This window comes from Littorina saxatilis, linkage group LG4 (assembly GCF_037325665.1).
Source record: "Littorina saxatilis isolate snail1 linkage group LG4, US_GU_Lsax_2.0, whole genome shotgun sequence".
NCBI classification, from domain to species: Eukaryota; Metazoa; Mollusca; class Gastropoda; order Littorinimorpha; family Littorinidae; genus Littorina; species Littorina saxatilis.
The window spans coordinates 43559902-43584623 of NC_090248.1; the positions used below are offsets into that span (position 1 = coordinate 43559902).

Below are 24722 nucleotides of genomic sequence, written 5' to 3' on the forward strand. Positions count from 1 at the left end.
TGGGTCATGCCGAAGGCGAGTCGTATTATTATTTGCTTTTCTTGTTTTTGTTATCACAACAACAGTTTGCGTAGAGGCTGCTCCGGAGATGTGCAATCCACAGAAGGCGTACGTCCGTCACCTCAACGGCTCGTGCCTCAGCAACAACACTGTGGTGGGCGTCTGGAACTTCTCCCTCTTCCAACAGCACACGGGCAAGAAGCCCGTCTTGGCAGAGACTTTTTACCTCGAGTGAGTGCAAATCGATGTCATCGTAACATTTTGGTGTAACTCGATTTTGGGCGATTTGGATTTTTTGTTGTTGCTTTAGACTAAGTAAATCATTCTCCATGAACAAATTCTCTTAAACTTGATTGACAACGCATGATTTAACGTTCTTGCATCTTTACAAGGAACATATATAAACACTATTTCATAATAAAAAAATATTCTGTTTTGCCCTTCACATGAAAAGCTTTTTAAAACGTCAAAATCTCATGTAGGAAACTAAGGAGTTGTAAGTGGGAGCATCTCGTTACTCCCCCGTATCGTTACTCCCCCGGCTTGTTACTAACCCTAACCCTAACCCTAACCCTAAGGGGGAGTAACGAGCCGGGGGAGTAACGAGCCGGGCGAGTAACGAGCTGATCCCGTTGTAAGTTATGTTGTCAGATTGTCAAAACACGCATCTTTTTGCAACGATAGAAAAGCCTTACCTCACACACGGCAAAGAATGCAATTTTCGGTTAAGCTAAGCGATAAAATTTAAAAGTGTGGATCCTGTATGAACCCTTCTATGACTCGACCTTTGTTGCTCGGCCTTTATGTTTTCTCCGAGAAGGAATGCCTTCTCATAGCATGTCCCACGGTAGAAACGCAAGGCAAGGCAATGCAACATTTTTTTTAAACTAAGGTTACATAAAATAAGTAAAATACCACAAAACCACAAATGAAACCAAGTCCCAACTCTTCACAATTATCGACAATAAATAACTCAAATTAAACTGCTAGATAATTTCCTGTTAAAATACGTGTTTACACGACGGGCAAAATACAAATCAAGGAAGTATTCAAAATGTGTTTATATGATTTAAGAATGTTTGTGTTACAATCTGTCAATTTATTACTAAGATTTTAAAAATTAGTTCTAGTGCCAAAACAAGGCGGCCGATTGTGTTACTCATTTCAGCCATTTTTTGCGGCAGTTGCATCTTGGGTGTTGCGATTTCTCTGGCTGTAGTTTAGCTAGAGCAATAATTTTTTGTGCAGTTTGTGCAGAATATAACATTCTGGGGGGATTACGAAAGGATTTTGTTGCCAATGTATTACAGTCATAACCAGATTATTTCAACAAATAATTTTGCAGGGGTTACCCTAAAGTTTGACGGTTGTAACAAAGAAATGTCCCTAACTCCAAATATAAATATAATAATCAAAATCTGCTTCGTAATCCCTTAGAGCATACCCAGAAAGATAAAATATAACAATAATTAGAAGTGTGACAATCATATCTGCTGAAATATCATATCCCCCCTGCACTCCACTTTTGTATGTATTTGACTGTTTTTGTCGCGTAAAACACAAACCAGCAACCCAAAATACAAAAAGTGACTATCATTTGTCATTGTTTATTCATTTCTTTCATAAAATAACATTCAAACATTCAAATAAAAAAAAAAAACATAGTGAACTGGCCCACCTGCCCTTAAATGCTATTGCAAGTGTGTTCGATAAGGTTAGAACTGCTTCTTTCAGAAATCGTTCTGTATTTGAGACAAACTAGGGCTTAAAAGAGTTCGAGTAGCCACTTGACCACTCTTTAGATCAGTCCACGAAACATCAGTACATTTCTTTAAAATCATCTTGTGAGTCCACGTTTACAACAGAGATCTGTAGCTACAACATCGAGTAAGTCCGCAGCACAGTAATTTCCGATTTTTTCATTGGTTGAAAAAAGTTGGTTGCGAAGGGACTGCGATCGTGCTTGTCAAAGGGGAAATAACTATTTCATGATTTATTTCGAAACTTTAAGTCAATATTACTTACAAAAAGCGAAGAGTAAAACTTGGGAGCATTTGAATTTCCATTAGAGACTACGTGTTGTGGCCTTTTTCTCTTGCAGGTCTGAGGTTGCAGGACAAATCGGGGTGACACGCGACACCATGAGTGACATGCAGTTGCACCTTCTGCTGAGTTTATTCATCGTTTGGTTCATCATTTGCCTTGGCCTCATCGTAGACCTGCGGGGCATCATCCATGTGAGACGGGATGGGTTTGGGTATTTTTACGCCGCCTTTATATGGCGGTGTTTAGGATTCGCTGTCTGTCTGTTTTTTTGTCTGTCTGTCTACCATATATCTCTCAGGGGCGGATCCAGGGGGGGTTCCGGGGTTTCCGCCCCCCCCCCTCCCCTACCCCCGGCCTAAAAAAAAAAAATGTGTGAAAATAAAGAAAAACTGATGGCTCAGATTGCACCACATAGCTCCATTTTCCTTGATTGTTATCAAAATTTCACGGGGAGGGGGGGGGGCCGGGGGGCATGCCCCCCTTAGGAGCAGACCTTTGTCTTATACGTGACAATTTGGGAAAGTAGTTGGGTAATGTGTTGGCTCAGGTTGCACCTGATCAGTGAATTGTCCTTGTTTTGATCCAAATTTGTCTTCTTAGATTTACTATTTGGAAGTGAAGTTTCTTCGCTCAGATTGCACCCGATTGCTCCATTTTCTTTGTTTTTATCAACATTTTTCAGGGAGGGGGGGGGGGGGGCATGCCCCCTTAACCCCCCAAGGAGGTTCGAACGCTTCGCGCCCTCGACTAAACGCTACGCGTCGTCGAATTGTCCATAAAAGAAATTTGGAAACCCCCCCTTAAAAAATATGTGATCCGCCCCTGTCTCTGGTAGTTATGGGTCGATTGAGCTGAAATTTGGTGTGTAGCTTGGAATTGTAGGAGATACAGTGTATGCCAATACGGTAGTAGTAAAACGGGAGATATGAGCTTTTATTATCTTTTACTTCCTGTATTCCAGTGCCTCTTTGGAGACATGGCCTCCGCAAGTTGAATAGCTCTGGGAGGTGGTATTTTTATCTTCTGCTTCCTGATTTTTCTCTATGGCAAACCGTTTGTACAGAAATTAAGTGGTTGTTTTTGTGATCTAAATAATGCAATATTTAAGTAAATAATTCATTATTTAATTAGATAATGCAGTATTTACTTGAATAATGCATTTTTGACACAAATGTAACAAATGCAATTTTCTAAAATTATATAATTCTTTTTTTTACGACAAATAACTCATATTTACCAAAAACAGATTGTATTCACAAACTCTGTTAAATAATTGATTATCTATATAAATAAAATTTAAAAAAGAGCTTTATTTATTAAATAATGAATCTCTACAGCACTGTCTGTAAAATAATGCGTTATTTGATATGTATTATTAATAATATAGTGCAGTTTTCATTACATAATGCATTAGGTATATAAAACATTACTTTTATGTAATGCATTTTTACCCGCCAACGGTAAATAATGCAAATCCCTCTGATACTAACGGAGTAAGACTGTGTGTGTGTGTGTGTGTGTGTGTGTGTGTGTGTGTGTGTGTATGTGTGTGTGTGTGTGTGTGTGCGTGCGTGTGCGTGCGTGTGTGTGTGTGTGTGTGCGTACGTGCGTGCGTGTGTGTGTGTGTGTGGTGTGTGTGTGTGTGTGTGTGTGTGCATGCGTGCGTGTGTTTGTCCGTGCGTGCGCGCGTGCATTGGTGTGTGCGTGCGTGTGTGTGTGTCTGCGTGCGTGCGTGTGTGCGTGCGTATGTGCGTGCGTGTGGTGAATATGTTTCAGTGTATTATCATCCCGGTAGTCTTTCCGTTCTTCGTATTGCTCTTCCTGTTGATCAGAAGCTTCACCCTTTTAGACACAGACATGGTGGTCAACCACTATCTCCGGCCTCAGCTTCAACAGTTCGCCATTCCCGAGGTAAATATTGTACATCCCCATCAATAATGTGAAAATAAACACAACTTACACTCACATTTATTCCTACCATTTTGATGAATTCGAACACTAGGTAAATATAAACACACATTACACTCACATTTATTATTACCATATTGGTAAATACACAAAACACACGTTTATTATTAACCATTTTGGTGAATTCGCAAAACACTGGGTAAATATCAACACTGTGTGTGTGAGTCTTGTTATCAGAATGTGTATTGATTATTAGTTTTGGAACGTGTCCATAAGCAGTCTGCTTGTTAACGTTCTTAATGTTGTTACTGTATATAACATGTATACAAAAAATTAATAAAAACACGCTTAAACCAAATAATTATTAACACACATTACACTCACATTTATTATCAACATTTTGGTAAATTCGCAAAACACGAGGTAAATATTGCACATCCCCAAATGTGAATATAAACACACATTACACTTACATTTTTTTATTAACCATTTTGGTGACTTCACAAAACACACATTTATTATTACCATTTTGGTGAATTCGCAAAACACTTGGTAAAAATATTGCACATCCCCTTCAATAATGTGAACATAAACTCGCATTACACTCACATTTATTATCAGAGACATAGATTCAATGTGTGTCTCTGTTAATATTAACCATTTTAGTGAAATCGCAAAACTCGAGGTAAATACAGGCTTGCGCTTGAAAGTGGCGAGTAATTTATAGAAATGTTCATTTACTCACCAAATGCGAGTAAAGTTGCTGAAATAAATTGTTTGTTTGGCTAGTAAAGTTTGCTCTCTGGCTAGTAGATTTTCAGAATCACTAACCAAAGGCGAGTACACCATTTGTTGAAATATTGCACATCCTCATCAATAATGTGAACTCTAAACAACAAAGTGACTGTGGTGAGAGGAGCAAAGTTTAACAAAAAGAAAATATATCTGTACTCACCGATACAAGAACAGCACTAGACAGTATGATTTTTCGCTTATGTGAGCTTCATTAGGAACAAACAAACACAAAAGGCAACAAAAAGCAGACGCAACACAGAACGAACAAGGTTTGAAAAGAATATGGAGGGGAAACACGAAAACGTCCCTAGAGTTCCTTCCCTTTTTACATTTCAACTCAACTCAACTCAACTCAATTTTATTAATCCATATGGAAATTAAATTGTAGCAATACTCATTTCCAATCAAAAGAATAAGAATGCATAATAAAAATAAAAACATCATAAGAAAATAAGTGAGTATGATTATTATGAGTATGATCACAGTCTCACTAACGCAAACAGTCATCCGTCAAGTCAAGTCTGCCAACACACAACTCACTCACACAACAACAACAGCAACAGCAATACAATTTAACAAAAACCATAATTCCGATAACAAAAAGACGTCCAAGTTTTGACTAAATGTTTTAACATAGAGGGGGAATCGAGACGAGGGTCGTGGTGTATATGTGTGTGTGTGTGTGTGTGTGTGTGTGTGTGTGTGTGTGTGTGTGTGTGTGTGTGTGTGTGTATGTGTGTGTGTGTGTGTGTGTCTGTGCGTGTGTGTGTGGTGTGTGTGTGTGTGTGTGTGTGTAGAGCGATTCAGAGTAAACTACTGGACCGATCTTTATGAAATTTTACATGAGAGTTCCTGGGTATGATATCCCCAGACTTTTTTTTTCATTTGTTCGATAAATGTCTTGTATGACGTCATATCCGGCTTTTTGTAAAAGTTAAGGCGGCACTGTCACACCTTCATTTTTCAATCAAATTGATTGAAATTTTGGCCAAGCAATCTTCGACGAAGGCCGGACTTTGGTATTGCATTTCAGCATGGAGGCCTAAACATTAATTGATGACTTTGGTCTTTAAAAATCTGAAAATTGTAAATAAAAAACGCTCGCGCTGGACCCGAGTACTCTTCCGACTGGCTCGCTCCCCCAGTATGAAAGTTGTTGTCTTGTGCACGTTTAAGACCAAGTGATTGCTCTGTGTGAATTACAGGCATTCCCTTTGCTATATAACTACATTGCATGCGAGCCGAGGATGTGCGTGGTGACCGGCCATTCTCTTTTATTTGATCACAGTGAAAAATATACTGCCGACCCTCTTCATAACTGGTGAACTGGTGGCCCACGAAGTTCTTTTACTGTCCTGGCTCGCGGATTCTTGCATTTATCACGCCCCAGGTAGTTTTACCAAATTCTTTAATGTAAAGTGAAGGTAAAAGACTGAAACATATGTAAACAAAGTAAACCATAAGAAAAAATACAAATTAATATGAAAAGAATCAAAACACAAAATCGCGACCTCTAAACCACCGCAGTCGCGACCGAGCAACCAACGCTTGGTAGAAAATGGGGTACACAAAAAATCAAATTATTCAAACACACAACGCGCAAAGCCTGGCAAATCGTCTCGCATGCGATACGCATGCTTTTTACGACGCTACATTTCTCGTCACTGTGTGACGCGTTCGGCTGTTCTATCAGCTCAATGGCTGGCTGTTGCTCCGTCTGAATTCGTCCCACCGCCAAGTCGTTTTTGTGGTTTATTTCGCATTTAGGTCCCAGGTAACATTATGAAGTTTTAATACGATCAATCGGACCTATTATCAAGTTAGTGTATCAACTTTTGAACGAACTGCGCCCAGTAGTTTCCCAGCAATAAGCTGTTAAGTGGAGAAAGACACACACACACACACACACACACACGATTAAAGTCTGCTGAACCCAAGTACTAGCGTACTCGGGGATAAAATTATTTTTTTATAAAACGATCCAAAATTACGTTTATTTTATTCTTCATCATGTTCTGATTCCAAAAACATATAAATATGTTATATTCGGATTAAAAACAAGCTCTGAAAATTAAAAATATAAAAATTATGATTAAAAATAAATTTCCGAAATCGTTTTAAAAACAATTTCATCTTATTCCTTGTCGATTCCTGATTCCAAAAACATAATAGATATGATATGTTTGGATTAAAAACACGCTCAGAAAGTTAAAACGAAGAGAGGTCCAGTAAAGCGTGCTATGCAGCACATCGCAACCACTACCGCGCTAAACAGGCTCGTCACTTTCACTGCCTTTTGCACTAGCGGCGTACTACGGTCATTGTGAAAAAAATGCAGTGCGTTCAGTTTCATTCTGTGAGTTCCACAGCTTGACTAAATGAAGTAATTTCGCCCTACGCCTTACTTGTTACTAACATAGAGGGGGAATCGAGACGAGGGTCGTGGTGTATGTGTGTGTGTGTGTGTGTGTGTCCGTCTGTCTGTCTGTGTGTGTGTGTGTGTAGAGCGATTCAAAGTAAACTACTGGACCGATCTTTGTGAAATTTTTGCATGAAAGTTCCTGGGTATGATATCCCCAGACATATTTTTCATTTTTTCGATAAATGTCTTTGATGACGTCATATCCGGCTTTTTGTAAAAGTTAAGGCGGCACTGTCACACCTTCATTTTTCAATCAAATTGATGGAAATTTTGGCCAAGAAATCTTCGACAAAGGCCAGACTTTGGTATTGCATTTCAGCTTGGAGGCTTAAAAATGAATTCATGACTTTGGTCATTAAAAATCTGAAAATTGTAATTAAAATTATTTCTTTTATAAATTAATCCAAAATTACGTTCATCTTATTCTTTATTATTTTCTGATTCCAAAAACATATAAATATGTTATATTCGGATTAAAAACAAGCTCTGAAAATTAAAAATATAAAAATCATAATTAAAATAAAATTTCCGAAATCGATTTAAAAACAATTTCATCTTATTCCTTGTCGGTTCCTGATTCCAAAAACATATAGATATGATATGTGTGGATTAAAAACACGCTCAGAAAGTTAAAACGAAGAGAGGTACAGAAAAAGCGTGCTATGCAGCACAGCGCAACCACTACCGCGCTAAACAGGCTCGTTAATTTCACTGCCTTTTGCACTAGCGGCGGACTACGGTCATTGTGAAAAAATGCAGTGCGTTCAGTTTCATTCTGTGAGTTCCACAGCTTGGCTAAATGTCGTAATTTCGCCTTACGCGACTTGTTTGTGTTTAATGTTAAATGATCAGGCAGGGACCCTTTGTGTTTATCACTCTAAAAATAACGAAGACTAACTAATATTTTGAATTAAAAATGTTTGGGGGACTTTTATTTGTAAAAGAATGACATCTTTTGTTTTTAACAATAAAGCACTTTATAAAAAATACCAAAAAGCCAATGTTGGTGGCGGAAGTGGGTTCGCAAAAAGACAAGGCGTCACCAACTTTACTTCTTAGAACGCCATGCAGGTCAACTTTGTCGTTTACTTCTTCGCTCAATGCTTGTTGTCCTTACTTGTTGCAGATGTGGTGCCATGTTATTCAACATAATATATTTTCGCTGAGTTTAGATTCTGGAACAATCATTGCCTTATCAAGCTACAACAGGTTTCATGACACACTGTTTAGGTGAGTGTTTCGAAAACAACCCTTTTTGACTCACATGCGAAGCAAAAGTGAGTCTATGTACTCACCCGAGTCGTCCGTCCGTCCGTCCGTCCGTCCGTCCGGACGTCCGGAAAACTTTAACGTTGGATATTTCTTGGACACTATTCAGTCTATCAGTACCAAATTTGGCAAGATGGTGTATGATGACAAGGCCCCAAAAAACATACATAGCATCTTGACCTTGCTTCAAGGTCAAGGTCGCAGGGGCCATAAATGTTGCCTAAAAAACAGCTATTTTTCACATTTTTCCCATTTTCTCGGAAGTTTTTGAGATTCAATACCTCATCTATATATGATATATAGGGCAAAGTAAGCCCCATCTTTTGATACCAGTTTGGTTTACCTTGCTTCAAGGTCAAGATCACAGGAGCTCTTCAAAGTTGGATTGTATACATATTTTGAAGTGACCTTGACCCTAAACTATGGAAGATAACTGTTTCAAACTTAAAAATTATGTGGGGTACATGTTATGCTTTCATCATGAGACACATTTGGTCACATATGATCAAGGTCAAGGTCACTTTGACCCTAATGAAATGTGACCAAAATAAGGTAGTGAACCACTAAAAGTGACCATATCTCATGGTAGAAAGAGCCAATAAGCACCATTGTACTTCCTATGTCTTGAATTAACAGCTTTGTGTTGCATGACCTTGGATGACCTTGACCTTGGGTCAAGGTCACATGTATTTTGGTAGGAAAAATGTGTAAAGCAGTTCTTAGTGTATGATGTCATTGCTAGGTTTAGTTATTTGACCTTGACCCTGAAGGTCAAGGTCATGTAAAGGTCAAGGTCAAGCATGTGAGTCGTATGGGCTTTGCCCTTCTTGTTAAGATAATTGATTAATTAAGTATCTAATAAACACATGGAAGTATAAGCACTCTTAATGCATGCGACATGTGTAATAGAGTAAGTGAGAGTTATTTGGAACCTGCCTCCTGGCACCTGAGAGAATAACAAGCATTGCATTCATCAAGCGACTTTCATCCTCTAAGTAATCAAGTTCTAATTAATTAATTAATTAATTAATTAATTATTAATAAATTAAATGCTTGGAATATTACATTTGTAATGATTGAATTAATGGATAAATGAATTAATAAATAAATCATAACTTGAAAAAATGAATGAATTATTTGATATTCTCTCTCGTTGTCTCTTGCCAGGCCAGTTATAATCACAGTATGTGTGGATGCTTGCACAAGCTTTGTTGCTGCATTTATTGTCTTTGCACAACTGGATGAGATCGATTTCATCCAAAGTTCAATCAAAAGCGGTGAGTGTCTTTTGTCGAAATTGTGTTTGTTTGTTTGGTTGGTTGGTTGGTTTAACCAAGACTTGATTCAATGTTTTATCATGACATAAACCGAATATCGCTTTTATGATTACTAACTCAAGCATAATGCTTATTTTGAGCAATCCTAGTAAATGCATAACAGTGGTGCATGGTATTTGTTTGTTTGTCCCATACACGCTTGTTTGATGCCAGGCATTGTAACTTACATGAATTTATTACGTACACAGTTAGTCATGCTGTTTTTATGGATGTTTAATTCTCAACAAATTGTGCGAACTGTGGGGCTAGTGGTAATTAAAAATGGGCAGTGTCGTTGTTATCGGATTACTTGACATTGTCCGGTGTAACACGAGAAAATGACTCCCACGATTTTTACTCCGGAGTAAACATTTCGTACGAAAATGTTACTCCCTTTACGAAAAAAGTACTCTCCCATTACACGAGAAAATTACTCCCCACGACAGGTGAGTTCCGAGTAAATATTTCGTACAAAAATGTTATCCCCGAGTTCGCAGTACTAGGGTCCAGCAGACTTTAATTGTGTGTCTGTCTGTCTCGACTTAACAGCTTATTGCTGGAAAACTACTGGGCGCAGTTCGTTCAAAAGTTGATACACTAACTTGATAATAGGTCCGATTGATCGTATTAAAACTTCATAATGTTACCTGGGACCTAAATGCCCCAAAAAACACAAAAGTTCTTGACGGTTGGACGAATTCAATCGGAGCGACAGCCAGCCATTGAGCTGATAGAACAGCGAAACACGTCACCCAGCAGAACGTAACCAACCGTGACTTACCCTCTGACCGTCGTCCAGCTGCCCTGTGTTTGCTGAAAGCGGAAAGAGTCATCAGCAGTTTTGCTACAGTGTCTGTGTTTCATGTGGATGTTGGTCCTCTGTGTCACTGTGCTGTAGTGTAGTTGTTGTGTTTCTGTGGTGTTTGTGTGATCCTGGAGATATTGTCTCATGTCTCGCACAGTCGCTAAAGCCAAGAGAGATTACTGGGACCAGTTTGTAAAGGAGGAAGTAAATAACCCACAGGATACTGGAAAAATTTGGAAAAAGATAACTAAAATCAAACACAGGTATAAACTCCCAGAAAAACCTCTAATAGTTGACAATAAACTTACCACAAACAACCTTGAAAAGGCTGAGCTTTTGGCTGCAACTTTTGCCAGGGCCAGTCAGACTGAACACCTTGAAGCAGACAGGCGGGAATACAGAGAAGAACACCAAAAGACTTACACCCACCCAGCTGAAGATAACACCCTACCAATAAATCATCCTCTTACCAAAAAGGAACTAAAGAAAGCAATAAAAAGCATAAAGACTGGAAACAAGTCCACTGGCAAAGATCCAATCTCATATAAAATGATACAGCAGTTCCCTGACTGCCTCCTTGACATACTGCTAAAGTTTTTCCAATCCTGTTATGAAAGCAACACAATTCCTAAGGCGTGGAAAGAAGCGCTGGTGATAGCAATCCCAAAAGACGGAAAACCAAAGCAGTTAGCATCTAGTTACAGGCCCATATCTCTCACGCCCCATATTGGAAAGATCTATGAACGAATTATCAAAAATAGGCTGGAACACTACTTAGACAAACATGGCATCATCCCAACGTGCCAGGCCGGCTTCAGAAAATCCAGGTCCTGTACAGATAACATTGTTAAACTAGCTGCCCACATTAAAAAAAACTCGAGCAAGAAATAAAACCATGTTTGCCACCTTCTTTGACATTAAACGCGCCTACGATTCAGTCTGGCACACCAAACTATTGGAAAAACTGAAAAACATTGGTATATCAGGAAGACTGTACAACTTCGTGAAGGAATTTATAAACGAAAGGACGCTAGAAGTTCGAGTAGGCAGAGATGTATCCACAGCACACAAAGTTAACATGGGAGTCCCTCAGGGCAGTGTCATTGCCCCGACATTGTTTAGCATCATGCTGCATGACATTCACAAAGTCAAGACGGATGGAACCGTGATTTCACTGTATGCGGACGACCTGGCTCTGTGGTCAAATCACAAACCAGGAGAAACTCAACACAGAACTAACCTGAAGAGATATCAAAACGCAGTAGACAACATAGTCAAGTATTTATACACAAACGGCTTCGAAATCGCCGCCGAAAAGACAACATTCATGGTTGTCACCAGAAAGAAGGTACACGAAAAATCCACCATTATCGTCAACAATACACCCCTGGAGCCTAAAAACCAAGTCAAATTCCTTGGCGTTACCTTCACCCCGAACCTAACATGGGGGCCACACATCAAAAACCTTGTCGGCAAAGCCAAGAAAGCACTTAGTCTCCTCAAAGTGTTAAAACGAGAGACCTGGGCCTCAAATAAAGACAGCCTGCTTCACATTACGAAAGCCATTATAAGATCCCGTTTAACCTATGGTCAAGAAGCATTTTTTGCTGCATCAAAATCGAATCTAAAACTATTGGAAAGAGCCGAAATGGCTGCACTCAAAATCATCTTTGATCTCCCAAAACACTCCATAAACAAACTAGTGTATCAAGAGGCTGGCTGGCTGCCCCTCGATGAAGAAAGAAGACTAAAGTCGGCCCAGTACGTATCAAGAGCCAGTACAGTTGATAATGCTGTGAACGAAGAGCTCACTGCTGAGTTCGACACAATTACCTCGGCCCCTTACCAAAACCTAAAAAGAAAAACACCCACAATATACGAAGCAACGATCCCACTAGCAGACTATGTTCAACCGATATTTCAAGAAAGTGGGGTAAACCCAGGTAGGATGGCCCACATTCCCATTCACCCCTTCCCCTTTTGGTTCATGGAATCTCCCATTATCATCCCTGATCATGATCTGGGTGTAACAAAAAAAGATAACCCTGTACTTGTCTCATCACTAGTAAGAGAAATAATCTCAAACAGTTACAAAGATCACCTACAGATATTTACTGACGGCTCAAAACTAAATGATGACCAAACTGGCTGTGCTTTTGTCATTCCTGACCTCAAAATAACTAAAAAATTTAAACTCAATAAGGATGTGTCCATTTTCACTGCAGAAATGTACGCCATCTTAAGAGCATGCCACTATGTCAATGACCTCCCTCGACCCCCAACAAGAGTCGTCATTCTCTCCGACTCAAAATCAGCTCTGACTGCTCTCCAAAATGGTTCCAGAAACCGGGAAGAGCTTCAGACGGAAATATTGTTCCTCTGTCACCAGATCATTGCCTCTGGGACAGAATTGACCCTTATGTACATCCCCTCACACACAGGGATCAGAGGCAATGATATGGCTGACAGAGCAGCAAAAGAGGCTGTCACAGATCAAGCAGCATTTCATGACCTAAAATTAACAAAGACGGAAGCAAAACACAAAATGGCCAAAGTTGCCTGGTGTCACTGGGAAACAGAATTAAAAACAGAAGGCAATGCCCATGGTTGGCTTATTCTGCCCCGACAAACAAAACAAAACAGGCCTACACTCCCCAACCCCCTCCTTAAAATACTTCGCAGAATTCGCACGGATGGATGCGCTTACAAGTTCTTTCCCCGTCTCTGTGAATGTGGACAGTTGCTATCTTTTTTACACCTCTTTGACCGCTGCCAATCACTCCAACAAGATTTCCGCAACCTACACACCCTTGTCAACGAACACAAACTGAAACCCCATGAGTTTTTAGATAAACATTGCACGCTTCAATGGAAGCCAGCATACACCCTGTGTCTCTCAATATATAAGGCTGAAATAGGACATCTGTTCTGAAAACCTCATCCCCTTTCCTCCTTCCCACCCCTCAGTCCTCTCTCCCACCGACCCCTTACCCCCCCCCCCCCCCTCCCACGCCCAACAACTAAAGCGTCTAAAACACAAAGCATAGCTATACTCAATTGATCAAACAAGGCTTAAGCACATACTGCCCTCCTACCTGAACTTAAGTTCCCCATTCTGATATATTTTTTAGCAAGTTGCTTCAACATTTTCCTTTGGCCAAAAATTAATTTTAATTTTAATTTTTTTTTTGTTTTATTTATTTAATTTTTTTTTATTTATTTAATTTTTTTATTTTTTTATTTATTTATTTATTTATTTTTTTATTTTTTTATTTTTATTTTTTTAATTTATTCAGCCACACATACAAACATATTCTACATACATAAAAAGCAAATAAGCCTACAAAACCGCTCCAGTCCAACCACATTCCGCGTACACAATCATTATAGTTTAGTGGCTAGAAGCGCTGACCAACAAGTGTTCAGATATTTTTCTAATTGTTGTTTCTAGATAGTAAAATATGTGCTGAAAACGGTCAGCTATCGCACCATCAAGAAATCGGTTCCCTAGTACCCCTTTAAGGCTCTGGAACCACCCCGGGTGGCAATATCGGGTCGCAACAAAGAGTGTTCCCCATAGCCGGAAAGAGCCTCAACCGTGAAAGATAGAAAGAAAGGTATTGAACAAAAAAGACGCACAACACCAATGTAAACCATTTGTGTTATCATACTTATATTAAAATATTGATGACCATGGAATAAATGGGTTATATTTTAGATTTCTGACAAAAAATCGCGAAAAACATGACAAATTGTTTTTTTTATAGCCTAAACTATGAAAGATTTAAAGACAAGTATTGAACACAAAAGATCGCAATGGATAATGGCAACAACATTTGCTCTCATTGTTGTAAAAAATTGTTGATTGTTTTTTAATACTTTTCCGTTTTTGTGGATTTCACAAAGCATACCAATTAAACGGCAGTCCAGGTAACTCGTCCGAATTTTTGCGGCTAAGAGCCTCAACATTTGAAGATAGAAAGACTATCATTGAACAAAAACTATGGTAAACACTAATGTTAATAACTTTTGATCTCACACTGATATTGAAATATTGATGACCATACAATTAATGGGCTATTTTCAGATTTGTGGGTACAAAATCGCCCAAATCATGACAAATTGTCTTTTTTCTAGCCTAAACTATGAAAGATTTAAAGACAAGTATTGAATATAAAAGATTGCACGAGATAATAGCAACAACATTTGCACTCATTGTTGTACAAAATTGTTGATTGTTCTTGAATATTTTCCGTTTTTGTGGATTTCACAAAGCGTACCGATTAATCGGCAACCCGTGTCAATCATCCGAATTATTTCATGCTGCGCCAAAACGATTGAAAATGGATGGAATATTAGTGTTTGAAGACAAAAGGTGCACATTGTCATGTTAAGCATATCTTGTTACACCGTATACACATCAAAATCGTGATAGCTCTTGGTTTGAATGTTACAATGTTTGATTTTGTGCAAGTTACACACATTGATACTGACAAAATGTAATGATATTCCAGGACAATATATCCAGCGCGCTCTTTGGGTCCCCAAAAAACTGTACATGGTGAGTCCCATTGTGGTGCCAAAGTAGAAAATAATTATATTCACTTTAGCGATAGTCCGCAGTAGACGACATCAAATGACACAGACTGTAATGATAACTCAAAACTCGTCATCGCTTTCAGAGTAGGGCAAAACTCCAAAACTCGTGCTTTAAAAAATCGTGGACAGCGCGTTAATTAAAGTCTGCAACAATACCCAGTGTTGAAACTGCTGCTGTCATTGTGTCGGTGTCGCTATGTGCTGCACGTGGAAGTTATGTTCCACTGACCCAGATCATACCGAGTGTTAACCAGCAGGTAAAGTCAATGATTTTTTTTTTTTTAAAGGAAACAGAAAAGAAAAGTAGGGCAATCGAACTTCGAGCGTTGGTTTGTGTTCGTTCTAGGCCACTGGCCACCACGCTTTCACCCCCCCCAGCCACTAGATTGCCAATTTTAAAGTCTTAGGTATGACCCGGCCGGGGTTCGAACCCACGACCTCCCGATCACGGGGCGGACGCCTTACCACTAGGCCAACCGTGCCGGTCCTTATAAGGGTGTGTGTTTGAGTGTAAGTGGGCGTCGTTGTGTTTCTGACTGTCATGTGCATGTGCGAATGTGTGTATGTGTGTATATGTGTGTGTGTGTTTGTATGTCTGTCTGCTTGTCTGTATGTCTGTCTGTCTGTGTAAATGGGCGACGCCATGTGTGTGCGAGTGTGTGTGTGTGTGTGTGTGCGTGCGTGTGTGTGTGTGTGTGTGTCTGTCTGTCTGTCTGTGTGTGTGTTTGTGGGTGTGCGTGTGTGCGTGCGTACGCGCATGCCTTTATGTGTGTACCCAAACCTAGCCTTCAACTCAAATGAATTGGACGGAGCTTTACTTTATGGTCGTTTACAAAGTCTTTATGAAACAAAACATTCTTGCTAGGCAGTTTTACTAACCAAAACTAAACAACCTCCTCCCCCCCTCACCACACACACATGATACACGTGTGCATTGGGTTACCAAGCAGACTTGATCTGTTCCCAGGAAAAGGTTACTGTTATGCTGAATTTTCAGTCTTTTTGAACATACGCTTCTTGGGAGTATTTTGGTCGAGATGACATTTCTAAATTTAGCTTGGGTCGTCCTTGCGTGCTTCATGGTTTGCTGTGATATCGCAGAGCCCTTGGAACGGGTCACCCGATTTATTTAATTTTAGTCAAGCAACCACACAACTAAAAAATGTGGTTTATGCGCCAGGATATAGGAAAATGCTGTAAGAGGAGGTCTCATACTTTATTTGAATGGTTCATATTTAGATTTTAAAGTAATATGAGATACGTTGCCTTCACGTATAAAAACTGTTTTGTACGTGATCGCGCCCGTATCAGAAGCACGCACAGCGATCGACAGTGGGAATACCCGCAGTGATAGGGGTGTAGTATGCACGTAACGTGGTATCTAACGCTCAGAAGTTGTCAAAAAGAAGGTCACAGTGTTCACGTATTATCGAAACACCGACACATTTGCACTAAAATCCATTCTTGGGGAGCTTTTCCATTATTTTTTCAACCGTAGGGATTGAATTCATTCCACTGAACAGATTTAACTACAAAATACATTTGAACGAGCGGTATTTTGCTTTCTGTGTCTGCTTTTCGAAGTGAATCGAGGCGAGCACACTCAATAGGCCCACAGAAGGATACGCGACGTAAGTCTCAGCGCCTTGCCGTTCGTGGGGTCATGCTCTTGACACATCAGCGACTACGATGTATACAAACCAGAATTATGAAATATGGACTGAAGCGTGAAGGAAAGATTCCAGAAAATATTGAGCATCCTTACACCCTTCTCGGATGGTTGGACTTGATCAAATCTGACATACGTTGCGCTGACGTATGGAAGGGTTTGCTACGTGAACACCTACCTAATCACCACACGCAGCGCGACCCGCATGTGAGAAAGGTGTCCTGGTAGGTGACGTAGCTGATAGGGACGCAGTTTCTAAACCTCCCTATTGGCATTATCCCTTCACCCGCATCCCATTTTCGCGTACGAGATTTTTACTGGAAGTACAAAAAAATGGGGAGTAAAAATTTCGTGGAGGGAGTAATTTTTTGTGCCTTGGGGAGTTCTTTTCTCGTACGAAATGTGTACTCGGAGTAAGAATTTCGTACGAAATTTTTACTCCGGAGTAAATTTTTCGTGGAGTAAAAATTTCGTGTTACACCGGGACACAACACTTCATTTTTTTGTTTTCTTCTCTTTTTTTCTTTCTTTTTTTATATTTAGTCAAGTTTTGACTAAATATTTTAACATCGAGGGGGAATCGAAACGAGGGTATGGTGTATGTGTGTCTGTCTGTCTGTCTGTCTGTCTGTGCGTGTGTGTGTGTGTGTGTGTAGAGCGATTCAGACTAAACTACTGGACCGATCTTTATGAAATTTGACATGAGAGTTCCTGGGTATGAAATCCCCGAACGTTTTTTTCATTTTTTTGATAAATGTCTTTGATGACGTCATATCCGGCTTTTCGTGAAAGTTGAGGCGGCACTGTCACGCCCTCATTTTTCAACCAAATTGGTTGAAATTTTGGTCAAGTAATCTTCGACGAAGCCCGGGGTTCGGTATTGCATTTCAGCTTGGTGGCTTAAAAATTAATTAATGACTTTGGTCATTAAAAATCTGAAAATTGTAAAAAAAAATAAAAATTTATAAAACGATCCAAATTTACGTTTATCTTATTCTCCATCATTTGCTGATTCAAAAAACATATAAATATGTTATATTCGGATTAAAAACAAGCTCTGAAAATTAAATATATAAAAATTATTATCAAATTTTTTTTTTCGAAATCGTTTTAAAAACACTTTCATCTTATTTCTTGTCGGTTCCTGATTCCAAAAACATATAGATATGATATGTTTGGATTAAAAACACGCTCAGAAAGTTAAAACGAAGAGAGGTACAGAAAAGCGTGCTATGCAGCATAGCGTAACCACTACCCCGCTCTTCTTGTCAATTTCACTGCCTATGCCGTGAGCGATGGACCACGAGTATACGGTCTTGCTGCGTTGCATTGCGTTCAGTTTCATTCTGTGAGTTCGACAGCTACTTGACTAAATATTGTATTTTCGCCTTACGCGACTTGTTTCTTCTTTTTTTGTAACATGTTGACTATAAACTTTACAGAATGAGACGCAGACAAGGAAATAACATCACAAAATGAGAACACACGTTGGACAAATACAAAACACAAGGGCGGGGGGGGGGGGGGGGAGGGGTAACACAACTCGCTGTTGTATTTATTTTTCTTTTTTTTTCTGTTTTTCTTCCAGGGTACTCGATTGCCTTCGAAATGTATACACGATCGGTGACCTACCACAAGGATGCGTCATTTCTATCGATTGTTTTCTTCCTTGCCATGTTTTTAATGGCGTTAACTGCAATTGTAAGTATCCATTTCCCTGCCTCTTTGTTTGGCTTTGCTGCTTGGCCGAACCATTAGTTGTTTATTGAGCGTCATCCCCTCTCTCTCTCTCTCTCTCTCTCTCTCTCTCTCTCTCTCTCTCTCTCTCTCTCTCTCTCTCTCTCTCTCTCTCTCTCTCTCTCTCTCTCTCTCTCTCTCTCTCTCTCTCTCTCTCTCTCTCTCTCTCTCTCTCTCTCTCTCTCTCTCTCTCTCTTCCACACAGCATTAATAAACCTTCTTGAAAACTTGCTTAGCAGCATTAACAATAATGAACTCTGTGGTGTCCTATTTGTCGATTTTGCAAAAGCATTCATAAGAAAATTAGATGAGTATAGATTGTCACCCCAAACCCTATGTCTCCTCTCATCTTTCTTAGCCGGGCGAGAGCAGTCCGTCTGCGTGAATTCCACTATGTCAAGTAAAAGACCTGTGTTATATGGAGTCCCCCATGGTTCTGTCCTTGGGCCACTTCTCTTCTCCCTGTATATTAACGATCTTCCTTTTAGTGTTAATGATGATTGTGAACTCTTTGCTGATGCTACGACCATACACACTTCTGATAAAAAATTAGACAAAGTTTATTTATCATTGCAGAACAGTGCAGATGATCTCATAAATTGGACGGAGTATAACCACATGAGTCTTCACTCCAAAAAGACCAAATTAATACATGTTAATTACAACAAGGCAAAAAAGATAAAACATCAAGAATAATCCTCATTCCTTACTAATTGGCAACGACGCAATAGCGGAAGTAGGAGATCACAAAGTTTTGGGAGTAAATATCGATAATAATTTATCTTGGGCCCATCATGTTAGGTCGTTGTGTAAAACCATGTCAAGGAAAATATATCTGTTGAACAGAATAAAACACTTTCTTGATCCACACTCAAGGTTATTATTTTGTAATGCATACATACAAACCATCACGGGTTATTGTTCGACCATCTGGGACTTTACCAGTGCAAATATTTTAAAACCACTGTATTTTGACATTAGATGTAATGAGAGTTGTTTTTTTAAAGTATTGAGACTCGTTGGGACTCGAACTGATTCCGGGAGAGACGAGCACTGAAATCAATTCTATTAAAACAAAGTCCAGTCTCGTTTTAGATGATTATAAGAAACTTAAGATTTTGCCCTTCGTAATCTCATCAAGACTCTGTGTGTGCAAAATACAAATCAGTGAATAAGTATAGAATTTGCCCTCAAATTTCCGGGAATAAGTATATTCCTTAGGAATTTTAGGGAATATACATAGTCACTTGTTGAAACAGGGACTATATATATTCACTGATTTGTTCAGAGAATATACATATTCCCTAAATATACATTATCACTGTAACATATATAGTTCTGTGAATGTTTTTCTGCCTTTTTATTTTTTAATTTTTTACTGTCATGCTTATCTTTTGTAATTGTTTTATGTTTGTATATATATATATATATATATATGTATTTAAGATTAGAATAGTCCCTCTCTGGGCGAGGGCTGGTTGAAAAGAAGCTCGTTTATATTGCTTATGCCACAACCCTCGTAAAATAAAATTTGATTTGATTTGATTTGATTTGATCTCTCTCTCTCTTTCTCTCTCTCTAGGAGTGGTGTCCCTTGGCTTGAGAGATGGCTCGCTTTCAGCACAGCTCTGTCAATTTCGTTCACTAAATTCGCCAAAATGACCATTGCTGGACTACCAGCACACATGTAGACTATTCTGACCACTCTCCTTGCGGAACCCTAAGTCAAGTCTTGAAAAGTTGCTGGAGATGAAGCGGACACGGTTTTCATCCTTGGCCTGAAGCCTGTCATTACCTGGGCAAAGTCTTCGACGGGAAGTATACTTCGCGAAGCTGAACGCACGAAGCTTTAGCACTGAGTTTTCGGTAAATGACTTCGCGAAGTATTCGAGACCACTGGCACTGTCCATTTGTCCACTGTATGATGTTTCAGATGTCCAGAGTGAGTCAGAGTGAGTCCACTGTATGATGTTTCAGATTGCCATGTCCAGAGTGAGTCCACTGTATGATGTTTCAGATTGCCATGTCCAGAGTGAGTCCACTGTATGATGTTTCAAATGCCCAGAATGAGTCCACTGTATGATGTTTGAGATGTCCAAAGTGAGTCCACTGTATGATGTTTCAGATGTCCAGAGTGAGTCCACTGTATGATGTTTCAGCTGTCCAGAGTGATTCCACTGTATGATGTTTCAGATGTCCAGAGTGAGTCCACTGTATGATGTTTCAGATGTCCAGAGTGAGTCCACTGTATGATGTTTCAGATGTCCAGAGTGAGTCCACTGTATGATGTTTCAGGTCGAGAACTGCAGGTCGATTTTGATCGCTATGACTGATCAGTGGCCCTCGCTGGTTAGAAGGCAGATACCCGCGGCTGTACTTTTCTGCATCGTCTGCTTCCTCTTGGGTCTCCCTTTCGTCACAAGAGTGAGCAGCTTTTCACACTGTACCATCCTTAGTTAAGCACGGAGTTTCATCGACAATAAGGCTTGGTCCATTTGTGTGTATGTATCAACATTTTTTTTTCGACCTCAGTTGCATGCAGGTTGCTACTACAGTTGTTTTTTGCCTTCTCTCTCTCTTTATTTTTCTTGGGGGGGGGGGGGGGGGGGGTGCTAGGAGCGATCCTTCTTCATAGGTCTTTTTCTTTCCTCAATCAAATTTGTACATTTTTAAATCAACAAACTTTATCAATAGACTAATATTTTAGGAAAAAAATCATAACATAAATGTACTCCTAATGTTCTACTCAGTTTCCTTTTTTTCTCCAAAATGTCCTAATATACAGTTCTTTTTCCAATATGATTAACAGCTATTGTGTTTTCAGCGTAGCAATAGGGTCCGATATTTAGACGAGACAAGTATAATGCCGACGAGTCGAAGACGAGTCGCATTATACTTGTTCGAGTCTAAATATCGGACCCTATTGCTACGCTGAAAATACAATAGCGATTATATAGCTGTTCTGACCTTGATTTGTTGTTCCAAACTTACAAAATGACAGTTTTTGCGTCGATGCGTTGATCTCAGGTTTTGATAGCAGACGCCGTTTCTTATGCGCATTATTTTTGCGCAGGCGCCACACTGACTTGGGAAAAAAACTCGATTTGACAACACAGCTGTTAAACAGCTTTTTATTAGTTCATTCGTATACAACAAAAAGAAGTTTGAGTTTTTTAAATTTTGAACAAGACTACTTATGAAGAAGACCAAAACACAACATCAACGGAAAACTAAAAACAACTGAAGAACTAGGATGCAACAAGGGGAGGAGAAGAGAACAGCTAATCCGTACAACGCGAGCAGACGGCAGCGAAGTTTTCAGTTTGGGTGAATGGCATTTATACTTGTCTCGTCATGAAGCGAATTTTTTAACCTCAGTTATAAACGACTACATGAATGTTAGTGCCATGGGTTGTACATCAATACTTCAGAGGGGAAGTGGGGTATTTAGTGTGGAGTTACGAGATAAGAAAAGCCGAATGCGAAAGTTTGTGTCAGTCGGCAACGGCTGAGCTCACACAGGCACACAAAAACGGCTGTTCCGTTTTACTCCCCTGTTTGTACTACATCTTTCGACTTTGGGCATTTTGTGGTGTTTAGGGACAGAAAATAATTGGTTTTGTCCTGTTTCATCGGGAAGTTAGCAGAAAATGGTATGCTACCGACATTTGTAAAGCTGAAAAACATTCCCGAGAAGAATTTCAAGTTGTCAGTGTATGCTGTTGTCAATAGTGAAACATCGTGTGGTACAGATGGGTAAACCGGAACCATGCGTCTTTGTTATTGCCAATATGCTTTTGGATATTGGCAAAAATGGCCGACTTCCGTAGCATTATGCTTTGATGATCGGAAGAGACCATCCAATCACAGCCCCCGAATTCTCCCACGTGTCCATCAGAATAGCTATATATTCAAATCATATCTCTCACCATATTTATATTTACCTATGCACATTTTGGCAATCAAAATTATATGATTAATTATTTTGTTTTGTATCAAAATATATTAGTAAACTGCTGTATGTGGGGGGGTGTGCGGAGTTGATAACTGACCCAATCAGTTCGGAAAGCACACTCAAGTAGCATTAATTCCAAGTGTGTTCGACATTATATTGGCAGTGCAGCTCCGATATAGAATGCATTCAACAATCGCCGAAAGGCGCTGATGTTAGTTCATGAAAGGATATCCCTACCCAGAATTTTAACCTGTTTTTGGAGATTTTGAAGATTTCGTTCGGGACGACGACGCTCTGTGGACGATTTATTATATAGAGGGGAAGCAAGCGGTAACACATAGACGTCGACAGAGCCACTGAAGGGGGATGATACTGTGACGTTTTTTTGTGTTTTTTTAAACGTGAATCATGAGGAATTTTCCCTTCTCTTTTTGTGTGTGTGTGTGCACATGTCAATAAAGGATCTTGATCTTAAAAATTAGATAGAATAAAAAAATTAAAAGGCTGGTCCCTGGTGGCAAAACCATTGACGATCTTGCTCAAGTGACAGAATGTCCGCACTTGAATGTATCGCTAGGGAGAATGCGAAAGATCACCACGTTCTTTGTAAATTTATGTTTGGTTTAATTTTTTGGCTACGAAATAGCACCAGAATTAGTTATGTGGAAGTGTTCTTTGGAGTCATCAGCAATTATCAAACAGATCTCTCTGAGCTTGTGTGTGTGTGTGTGTGTGTGTATGTGTGTCTGTGTGTGTGTGTCTGTGTGTGTGTGTGTGTGTCTGTGTGTGTCTGTGTCTGTGTGTGTCTGTGTCTGTGTTTATGTGTGTGTGTGTGCTGAGTATCACGTTTGGCACGGCGTCATAGTTGCGGTTGCGAAGGTGTATATGTCTTCTTATCCTTAATGTGTGCTGACCGATCTTGCAGTGGTCAGTTTGACTAGCTCCAGGGTTACTGGTCAGTAGCTGAAGCGAGGAATTGTCTGTATTCCACTCAACAGGGGGGCATGTTGCTGGGAAAACTTGCTGACGACTACATGCTCACTTTTTCTCCCAACCTCACCACGCTTCTTACGCTTATTGCATTCACCCTCATATACGGTAAGATACGCTTGTGTTTTTCTGTGCGTTTGTTTGTTTGTTTGTTTGTTTGTTTGTTTGTTTGTTTGTTTGCTTAACGCCCAGCCGACCACGAAGGGCCATATCAGGGCGGTGCTGCTTTGACATATAACGTGCGCCACACACAAGACAGAAGTCGCAGCACAGGCTTCACTGTCTCACCCAGTCACATTATTCTGACACCGGACCAACCAGTCCTAGCACTAATCCCATAATGCCAGACGCCAGGCGGAGCAGCCACTAGATTGCCAATTTTAAAGTCTTAGGTATGACCCGGCCGGGGTTAAATGTGCGTGCGTGCGTGTTTCTTGTTCTTGTTGCCGTTGGTGTTGGTGTTGTTGTTGTTGGTGGTGGTGGTGTTTTTGTTGTTGTCTTTGCATTCATTTTACGGTAAGAAACGCTTGTGTTTTTCTGTGTGTGTGTTTGTTGTTGTTGTTGTTTTTGTTCCTGTTGTTGTTGTTTGTTGTTCGTCAGATTTCGGGAAAGGGTCCACAATATGGACCACTTTTTGTTTTTTGCTGATGACTAGCTTGTTTTCTCGCGAAGGTTTGTCTTTCTTATCTTGATAGTTGTGTGTGTGTGTGTGTGTGTGTGTGTGTGTGTGTGTGTGTGTGTGTGTGTGTGTGTGTGTGTGTAGGTGTGTGTGCATGAGTGTGTATAGGTGTGTGTGTGTGTGTGTGTGTGCATGAGTGTGTGAGTGCTTGTGCGCGCAGTTATGTATGTGTGCGCATGCGTGTGTGTGTGTGTGTGTGTGCTGTGTGTGTGTGCGTGTGTGTGTGTGTGTGTGCGTGCGTGCGCGCTCGCGCGCGTGTGTGTGTGTGTGTGTGTGTGTACGTGTTGGTTTATTCGTGATTGTTTACATGCTCGTTTACACTCCGTGTATGCATCACTTTCTCTCTGCATGTCTGTCTTCCTGAGGCAGGTACTGACAGACTGTACAGGGACTTAAAGCTGATGACAGGAAATCCACCGTCTCTCTTCTGGAAATACGTCTGGTGGGCGCTCATCCCAGTCCTATTCTCAGTCAGTACAATCTCTTCACTTCACTTTTTTGTTTTCACCTCAAGCTCACCTGCGTTCGTTAA

General features: G+C 39.9%; 1 protein-coding gene across 1 annotated transcript; it reads left to right on the top strand.

Moving 5' to 3' along the window:
• The first annotated feature begins 71 nt into the window (after positions 1-71).
• LOC138963678 (sodium- and chloride-dependent glycine transporter 2-like) lies at positions 72-24722 on the top strand. The gene is made up of 10 exons (XM_070335526.1): positions 72-231; positions 2102-2237; positions 3823-3957; positions 8298-8401; positions 9608-9717; positions 18418-18530; positions 20862-20990; positions 23520-23619; positions 24560-24660; positions 24705-24722. The coding sequence occupies exons 1-10, from the start codon at positions 89-91 to the stop codon at positions 24720-24722; spliced, it is 1089 nt and encodes a 362-aa protein (XP_070191627.1). The 5' UTR covers positions 72-88.

Excerpts from the sequence above, each read along its gene's own strand:
- LOC138963678 (XM_070335526.1), top strand. The coding sequence starts at position 89 with ATGTGCAATCCACAGAAGGCGTACGTCCGTCACCTCAACGGCTCGTGC. Across the intron at positions 232-2,101 it reads GCAGAGACTTTTTACCTCGA|GTCTGAGGTTGCAGGACAAA; the intron begins GTGAGTGCAAAT and ends TTTCTCTTGCAG. Across the intron at positions 2,238-3,822 it reads ACCTGCGGGGCATCATCCAT|TGTATTATCATCCCGGTAGT; the intron begins GTGAGACGGGAT and ends AATATGTTTCAG.